The 9,804-nt window shown below is 40.1% G+C and overlaps 1 protein-coding gene across 1 annotated transcript; it reads right to left on the reverse strand.

Moving 5' to 3' along the window:
• Positions 1-3,577: 3,577 nt before the first annotated feature.
• LOC115371982 (aquaporin-11-like) lies at positions 3,578-8,441 on the reverse strand. The gene is made up of 3 exons (XM_030069657.1): positions 7,700-8,441; positions 6,590-6,706; positions 3,578-4,756 (listed from the first exon to the last, which is right to left on the reverse strand). Exons 1-3 carry the CDS (start codon positions 8,289-8,291, stop codon positions 4,650-4,652), a joined length of 816 nt encoding a protein of 271 aa, XP_029925517.1. The 5' UTR covers positions 8,292-8,441; the 3' UTR covers positions 3,578-4,649.
• Positions 8,442-9,804: the final 1,363 nt, after the last annotated feature.

Raw genomic sequence — 9,804 nt, forward strand, 5'->3', positions numbered from 1 at the left:
CCTCTTCCAAAATATGTGGTCACATGACCAACTTCTTCTATGGTTTTCTAGATAACAGGGGTGGCACTACTTGCCCCTTGGCACAAATTACCCCACTCTCCCCTATATGTATATATATATACACACATAGATAGTATATGCATATATTGCAGTATATTTGAACATATGAAGACAAACTATTACATGTAAAAATATAGTGCCGTTTTTGGTCTTGATTACAATATATTTTTTATATGTATCAATATATAGACATGTATGGTCTATGCATATATTTCAATATATTGGAAAATATAAAGACTAGTTCCCATATATGGAAATGTATTATCTAATAGATCACATGATATTTTCCAATATACTGCAATATATTTTGGTTTTGTAGGGGCAGTTACTGTGGCACCCTCTAAACTCCTGAGAGAAGCATTTAAACAGGAACTGCAAACACATGAGGAAAAGTTCAGTTTGAGAAATGACAACATGATGACAAAATGTCAATGCTGACAACACCTAACGCCGACTTTGGGTTAAAATAAGTGTTGAAGCCATTTTTGCATTGTTTTCATTATATGTATATGAGGTCATATCTCTTATCAGGAGTAAAGGGAACGTATTAATAGTGGAAGGCGTAGGCTAACCACAGAGCAGGTGTAGTGTTTACCGGGGTGTTCCCCGCATGCAGTTTTCTAACCGTCACATTTAGCCACGAAGCCATTCATTTGTTGTCTGAAAATTATTGTTTTGATATAAGTATGGGGGAACTATTCATCACCTTTGGATCGTCATACGTAAACGAATGCATTTAAGCACGGCTGCAATGATGTGTTGGGACTTTTTTTTACTGACATGCTCAGCGGCTTGTAGGTTTTTTTGTTTTTAGTGAAGTCAAGTCACTGTAGTAAGAAATGGTTATGTGGAGGAATAATGTAATGTGTGAAATACAATCAAATTTTGGAGATATAGTCCAGAGAGCAAAAGTAGTGGATGATTATCCCCCAGGTATTAATACATCACCGGAATGGCATTGGACATTTAATTTCTGGTTATTTGTACAATTTTTAGTCGTTGAATTACTTTTTAAATGCAGGAAAGCCTCATATTTCCCTGCATGGAGCTGCTTGAACACATGCAGCAGTGGTATTTCAGCCACATGAACATGTACAGCGGTGTCACGTAACTATATGAACCACATGAACCCCCCACCCCCACCCAAAACACACACACACACACACACACACACACACACACCCTTAACCCACATGCACATAAACACACAGCAGGCATTCCTCCTGCCTCAGCTTACAGGGCATTCCTCTGACCTCTGACCTCCTGCAGCGGTTCAGGCCTTCACAACAGCCACTTCTTCACAACTCGGGGGTTGAGAGTGAGACATTTCACCCTGTGTGAACCACAGAACCAGCATTTAAGGATCATACCAGTGACTCTGCATGTTTAGTGTAATATCTACAAAATGTATAAACTTCGATATCTTCAATATCTTAACTTCAAATATCATGTTCCCTCCCTCTTATCCAGCTGCTGGTTTCCATCCATTCCACTATGATATGAAAATGAACTTTAAGAGACTTCAAACTTTCTTCACACCAGTTTTCCATCACCATCATAAAGTCGTCCACATTCATTTCCCTAAAAGCAGCAGCACTGTTGTGTATTTATGACTTGAAACTGGGCGGAGTGATATAGTCCCTCTGTTAAAAATAGTCCCCCAAGGTAACGCTTGCTTGTCAGTTGTATGGTTTATGAACGGCGATGGCTTTCACCAGTAAATAATCTTTGTCATACTTTGATGTTTCACACAGTGGGACAGATGGAAATGACTCCCATATTGCAATAGCCGTCTTGTTAATGTAGAATCAAAGACCGTTTTGATGCTGACAACTCAGGATGTGTTGCATTCAGGGACAGCTCAGGGATTATAGTGTGGGAAATTCACTGTATTTCCCTGTGTCCTTGCAGCTCTGATCGAGTTGCAGTTCATCTCATTCACCTCGGTTTGGTTAACTAACGTCATGCAGGGGATTAAACAGGCATTGAACAAAAACTGATGAATTTCTTATAGATATTATTGTGGCTTTCTGTCTTGCATTCTTTTTATACTGATTTTATTTTTGCTTTTCATTGTCGCATATCTGAAAATGTCATTTTTTGTTTTAAAGGTAGACGTATTTTACTGATTTTCTGATCTTTACATTTGTCTTGTTTCTGTCTTTTGTTATTGACACAGTGAAGATTTTAATTATTGCTTGTTTTTTATTGTTGCTGTTTTTGCATGGAGCCCAGGGAGATCAGTGACCAGCCTCTGGAAGCTGATGGGGATCCACATAAAGAATAAAGAAGCACTATAGACTCCAGTGTTAAAACTCGGCTACAAAAATACTATTTTAGTAGCCCTGAATGAAATGACATACAGATCACACTTTTGTCCTTTCAAAGCCCTTATTAAAAGACTTCTAATGTGTTTAATCCTGGTGGTTTTCACGATATCAAATCAAATTAATGGAGGTGATTGGCTACGCAGCCGAGTGCCGTCTCAGGTCCATCTAGTTCAACTGATTTTAATGCATGCAATCAGATCCAACCAGCTGACAGAACAAAGATGTACAGTATTATCAGGTGAAGGCAAAAACTGGATCTGCTTCCTTGGTGGAGTTCCTTCTCTAGTTTGCATTAAATTTGCTGCTCCCAAGAAAAATCCATCTTTTAACGTGGCTCTCCCGAGAGCAAGACCCAGGGGGCTGTCCCTGAAACAAGCTGGCTGACAGCAGCCCACAAGAAAAGTGAGAAAATGAGAACTTGTTTCAGGTCTAAAGCTCACTGGCAGGTAACCTCACATGGGTTACATTTTAAACTTGCAGGTTTATGTAAAACACTGTAAAAAGTGTGTGTGTTGTCTGAATATTGTGCTGCTTTAAAGCGGCATAGACTGCTTTCCACAGGAGATGGAAATGCTGGGTGGCACTAAATATCAGTGGATCGATCAGAAATGGATTTTCAGGTGGCTTACCTGAAATTTTCCTATAAATCAACCAGGCTACATCAGTTTTATTGAGCTAGTGACAATGTCTGTAAAATATAAATTGCAAGCCATGTACGAAAAACAGCTTTTTATTCTAAAAGATCACTCATCTTGCTTTAGATGATACTTTCAGCTCCCATCAGTCAACACAGTGCTCAAGTGGCTAAAGCGACCTGAGGATGATGATGGTCCATGTTTTCCTCACTGCTCGGCAACATCATCCTCATTATCATCTGTCTCCTTTCAAATCTAATAACAAGTGAGGAAGTTGTGCTGCATGAAGGATGACAGTCCAACACCTGCTGGACGTCCTGCGCTGTCCCCTTACACCTAAACGTGACGTCTTGTTTTTCCTGCTCTGTGTCAACATGTACTTTAGTCGCTGTGTGAGCCGCCAGTCTGTCCCAGCTGCATCAGCAAGACAAATCCTAAAACATTTACTGAACCAGGCGAACGATTCTGTTATGCAAAAATGTCCTAAAGCACTGCGATTCTCATTATCATCGGACATTATGAACACTGACAAATGCACAGCCACATATCCACTGTCTTTTCAGAAGAATGATTTTAATCAAGACTAAAATGCCCCAACGGATGTTAGAAATACACTGAAGACAATGTTAACTGTGTGTTTAAAAAAATAAAAATAAAAATAAATACATTCTTGGAGATTCTAGGAGATAAAAGAGATTTCTGGAAACTGTGGAAAAAGGCAATGCAGTGTGAGCTGCAGGTGATGATCTGAATAATTTACAAAACACAGTAATAGCCATAAAAGTCTTTTGCTCTCAAAAATAAAAAAGACATGCTGTGGAGATTTTGCAGTTTTTTTGCAGTACAGTCACAAAGTCCAGTGGTTCACCGTGAAGTTGAGTGGCAGTGTTGAAATTTACCCTGTGGAGGGAAAAAAAAAAATCTACAACTATTTATTTTTGTGCTTACTAACAACACCAAGACCTAAAGCTAGACCCCACACACTTCCCTTAGAGATATCATGTTAGGATATTTTAACTACCACCTGAACACTCCGGTGAAAAGTCATTCAATTTTCACCAGTCTTTTATGATTAATATTCAAACATAATCTAAAGCATGAAAAGTGAGAGGCCAATAAATGCTGAATGTGTGTGAGCTGTGAGAGGCAAACCCATTTTTTAACCTAAAAAAAAAAAATCTTTGGTGCTCCTGATTCCTGGCATGAGATGAGTATCGATCTCTCCGTCTCACATGATCCTACTGGATTCCAGTGTTTGTTGAGGAAATGCATGACTTCCAAAGCAACCACAATCTTCTGAGGTTATTAAAAAAATAAGATAGATTTTTGTTTTTTAATACTATTGTGCTGTTGGACCTCCTGTGGGGAAAAAAAAATCCCACAGAAATGTGCTTATGTCCTACAAATCCACTCTAAGAACTGTTAAAATCACATTTCAGCATCAGTGCATAAACGTCCGATGTATCACTTTGTCCGGTTGGAAAATTAAGATCCACTGTGTGAGTTTTTAGCGGCTGAACGTAGAGCGCCTTGCTCGATCTTTTAAGACATAATGCAGGTAGTTTGAGGGGAAAAAATTAATAACAGAGTCAAAGCGCAGACGACTCGGCCCGTCTTTGCGACGTTACTGAATCTTGTCTTTGCGGCCGAGCGGGACGTCCAGCCCGATGGTGCTCTTCCCAGAGAGGAAGGGGATGATCTTCTCAAAGAGCAGTATGCAGCTGGCCACGCCTGCGAACAGAGAGGGAAGACACAAGATAAAGAGAGTTGGTTTGATTTATTTTAGGCCTCTTCAACTCCACAGTGCTTTGGAAAATTTATTTTACCAGCCTCATAAAAGCAAACAGAAACTAACCAACACACTGTCTTTATTAATTATCTTAATTTACGTGCACACAAGAAACCAGATTACTGTGTGTTACCAGATTAATGTAGGAAACTGGTTTACTCAAATACTCAGCATGTATATTTATTTTATTGATGTAGAGGACTGTTTGCATTATAAGCGACTGCAATGCCCAAACTACCAGGGGCCCCAGTGGGATGGGTTTTCTCTCTCACAGATAGGGGGCGCCCTTAACCCCCTGAGATCTGAGATCCACATATCACTGGCGGGATTAAAAGGTATGTTTTCTTTAAAAAATAAAATTTTAAAAAAAAATTCACCCTTTCTTTTAGATGTGATGATGACACAGGACCCTGTTTTTTCAGGATTTTTTTGTAAAATAAATTAAGGAATTCAAGTTGCATTTTTTTTTTTTTTTTTTTTTTTTTTTTTAAAGATTTATGACATAACTGTTATACTGCACAAAAGGCATTTCTGACTGTCTCCCTACTTCTAGCCATGATTGTGCTGTTGTGATTGCTTTATTTATGAATTATTATTATTATTTTTTTTTTTCCATTTTCCAGAATTTTCAGAAACAGCCCTGTTGGGATATTATATCTTCATCGGTAGCAACACTGACAGAAAATCGTTCTATACTTTGACAGCCATGTATAGGCAGAGTGAGGGTTTTTATTCCCAGGTGTTGTACGGTGTGTGTGTGTGTGTGTGTGTATTGTGTTGTGTGAATTTCCTCATCTGCTCTCTTTTCCTGCACATGCTCACACAATGATAAAAGGTTCAGAAAGCAGAGGGAGGGTTCACAGGTTTCTGCAGCAGAAAATCCACCTGTGTTGACCGGGCTTCTCTTTAGCTGATTAACTCGATGGCAGAAACCTGGCCTCTTGTGGACACGCCACATCGCTGAGCGGGTGCAACATGCCTAAGACTCGTGCCAAAATTCACAAATATCTTGACATTAACACGCAAATTGTTTCCATGACAGGGTCACATTTGCAGGAAAATCTGCTTGTGGTGCTTTACGGCTCCAAACAGCATTGTTCCTCCAGAGTAAAAGCCTTTGCACACCAAGTTCGGATTTTTTCAGCCAAAATTGTTGCATGTTTAAACATAAATATGACTTCTCATTGTGTTGATCACTTTTGCACAGCCACTGACACCTTTGTCCATCAAAGTTTTCAGAACAGGTTCAATTTTCTGTGTTTTTGTTTGTTTGTTTTGTTTGCAACAAGCTTTATAAATTAATGGAACAATTTAATTAAAAAGGTGAAGCAGCTCAGCCATCACTCAAGACTGGATCTGCAGCACAGCCCTGAAACACTGGAACCATCAGCTCTGCAGAAAAGTGTGATCTGCCAGACTTAAAAAAAAAAAAAAAAAAGAAAAGAAAAATCACCAGATTTCACGATTCACTGGACTCAGTGTGCAAGGTTTCTGTGTGTAATGATTGTTACTGGATGATGGATTAAACATATGAAAAACACGGATTTGGTGTGCAAAGGCCTGAAATGGAGCTCTAGTTCTCAGAGCCTCCAGCAATGACAGATGTGGAAGGAGTCTCACTGATGGATGGGTGGAAAAAAAAAATCAACTCCAAGTTTAATCTTCTGCTTTAACCAGAGAGGAGAAAGAGAAAGAGAAAGAGAAGATGTTTGGCCACAGAGGCAACATCCTCTCGAGGACAGGAAGCAGGAATGCACAGCAGCACTGCTCCTTACCTAACACTGGACCCAGCCAGTAGATGAAGCAGTACTCCAGGTATGTGTGACCGCTGCAGGGGAACTGTATGGAGAAGGCCAGGGCGGGGTTGAAAACGGCCCCCGAAATACTGCCGCCTGCACAGAGGAACAAAAAGCACGACACACAATCATCTCATTCTGAACTGTAGCATAAAAGACCCTCTGCTCTTCAACATCCACTATACAAGATGCCTCGATATACTGCAGGGCCACATACTGTATATACAGGGCGACCCCAAAAAAACGGGAATTTCTGAAGTGCGTATTGGCAGACATGAGCAAGTGGCAGCACAATTTTTAAAAAATGAAAAATTCCATCATTGTTTCTTAAATGGCATGTTTTCAGGTTTCAATTACTATGAATAAAATATTTTTCTTCCATCACTCTTGGTTTTATTGGATTGTTAAAACGTTCGTGTTTTTTTGTGTCACCCTGTACATGTAGGTGACAGGAGTACACGCATTAGCACTGAATGGTACTGAACTTGCCTCTTCCCTTTTGCACTTGTACAGTTATGTTTGATGTATTTTTATTGTTTGTTAAAAGTGCTTCAAGTTGCAGAGTAGACTCCTGGGCACATAATTAGGTATTACGGTTGCTCTACAGTATAATTTACCATGCTTTTTAATTAAATGTGGTCTAAAGTAAAAATAAATAAATAAATAAATAATAATAATAATAATAAAAAAAAAAAAAATCTTTAAAAATTTAAGTTTTTTTTTTTTTTTTTTTTTTTGTCATTTATCAAGTAAAAAATACCAAACATTTGCTGGTTACAGCTTCACAAATATGCATTACTTGCTTTTCTCCAGTTCATGCTCTGTAATGACGTTTTATGCTGCTCCTCAGACTTTAGATCTAATTTGAAAACGTCACTTTGGACTCTGGGAAGTTGTGAATTTTTGCATTTGTCAGGATTTTACAACATGCAATAGTAGACACGATTAATCGATTAACAGACAACATAATCGACACATTCATCGACAACGAAAACAATCTCAGCTTCAGCACAACTGTAATCTTACTTTAAATGAATCATTGTGCCCTTAGCTACCCTTGATGAGAAGCTTAGCTGGGCTTCCACCAACCTGCGTAAACCAGAGCCGTGATCACAGCAGCGACGGCGGGGACTCGGAGCCTCTCGTCCAGTTTGTGGAGGTGCAGGACGGCGGCTTGCACCGTGAAGGCGCACACCAGCTCCACGGCGGCGGCCTCGACCACCGTGCCGCCGAGCGGGTCGAAACACCTGAAGCCGAACCTCTGGTGCCGGAGGTGGAGGTCGGACAGACCCAGCGACCACACGGAGGCTGCGGCGACCTGCGCGCCGACCGCGGCGACAAACTGGCAGGCTATGAGGGCGGCGGCGGTCCCGGCGCTGCGTCTCCGCCGGTACACGCTCTCCAGGGCCGCGTTTGGGTTGCAAAAAGCGCCGCCGAAAGTTAAAATGTGGATGACTGTCACGGTGTAGCTGAGGGTCAGGCCGGCCAGCAGCTCCAGCTGGCCCGCCTCCCCCAGCAGTTTGAGCTCATGTGTGCAGAGGCAGAGCTGGAAGGTGGACGCCGCTTCCAGCAGGTAAAGCCAATAATCCGCCGGGAAGAGGCGAGCCGCGGTCCGCCGGGTCACCTCGCACAAAACCACCGTCACTCCGAGAAAAGCCAAGGACACCGCCAGCTCTGCCATTTCTCCGGCTCCTCACACGGTTCCCCTCAGTTTTGTGTGTACTTTCCCGAAGCGCAGCCTGTTTTCTAACTTCACGGCATCAAAGTCCATCCCAAACTGCAGCAGCCACGCCGTCAAGCCGCTCGGTTTCCAGACGAAAAGGCATCAAAACAGGAAGTTACGTGGTTGCCTTCATAATAAATTGCACACCGCTGTGAACTCAATTTGTGTACCATCTCCTGCACACATGAAATTTAGCTTGATACCCAACTCCAGAACCTTTTTTTTTTCTTTTAAGGGACCAAATTCTGATATGCATATAGATACATAAGCACACAAAATAAGCATTCATTAACACGCATTCGACACTTCGAGAAGGTGAACATTAATTTCTCTTAAATTTCCCATAAGTAGCTTCAAAGTTTCTGAATAATTTAAATTAAATTAATAAAATTTAAAATCACTATATACAGGAAACCCACATGCATATTCACCAGTGTTTCCCCTGTCATCTGTATACAGCTCTGGTGCTTTGGGCAATAATTCTACTTTTGTCCCATATCTGTCACTGTTGCATGTTTAAAGTTGAGGCTCTACAGTTAAAATTATTTTTAATTATTATATAATCATTTCCTCTAAAGTATGTGGACTACAGTTAATTTAGTTTTAGATGACATTAAGACTAGACTATAATGTTTATTTTCATGTTTTCTGTAGCACTTATTTTGAGTGAAATATTCATAAACAACAAGCCAATGCTTTATGGCTGCAGCATCACATCAAATAGAAAATATCTACATGTCTTGTGTGTCATTTTATACACATTTCCCAGTATTCAGCAGCACATGTTGAGTGTCTTTGGAAAACTTGGGATCTGGAATTTAAAATCAAGTTGTGTCTGTCAGAGCAAAGAGATCATGTTAACCAAAGAGTCAGTGAAGCTGCACAAAGCTATAAAGCACAGGGTTTTTCATTCAAGTTACATTTATCTAAATATTTACCCTGCAGGATAGTTAGGTTTCCATAGAACTAAATGAAACAAACCCTTAATTAATGTCAATAGTAACTCTCATGTTTACCTGCTATTTCATGACAAAATGGCTCCATAACTGATCAAATTTCATCAACCAATTCTTATAGAGAACATAGACTGTGATGGATGTGATTTAGCCAAAAATTCAACTGTCAGCAAATCAATTTAAAGAGAAAAACACAGAAGAGCTACTCATTCAAAGTGTATCTACACTTTTTAGGAGTTGCACCATACAGATTCTTCTTATTCTATGAAATTATGCTTTAAGCACATTTTTGGAAACATTAACTTTACTAATTAACCTGAAATCGCTCCCCACATACACACCTCAGTGTTTGTATTATTCAAAAAACACTGCAACACACTCGTGAAGCAGATTTTTAGTTTGCATTTAAAGATTTTATTTTGAAAGGTATGACCGGACACAGTTTTGTATATTCTACTGAAATTGAAACTGGTGCAGCAATGGTTGCACAAGGACTGAATTGCACATGGAGTTGT

This window comes from Myripristis murdjan, chromosome 14 (genome assembly GCF_902150065.1).
Source record: "Myripristis murdjan chromosome 14, fMyrMur1.1, whole genome shotgun sequence".
Lineage (NCBI taxonomy): Eukaryota > Metazoa > Chordata > Actinopteri > Holocentriformes > Holocentridae > Myripristis > Myripristis murdjan.

Excerpts from the sequence above, each read along its gene's own strand:
- LOC115371982 (XM_030069657.1), bottom strand. The coding sequence starts at position 8,291 with ATGGCAGAGCTGGCGGTGTCCTTGGCTTTTCTCGGAGTGACGGTGGTT. Across the intron at positions 6,707-7,699 it reads CACGGCTCTGGTTTACGCAG|GCGGCAGTATTTCGGGGGCC; the intron begins GTTGGTGGAAGC and ends TCCTCTGTGCAG. Across the intron at positions 4,757-6,589 it reads CTGGCTGGGTCCAGTGTTAG|GCGTGGCCAGCTGCATACTG; the intron begins GTAAGGAGCAGT and ends CTCTGTTCGCAG.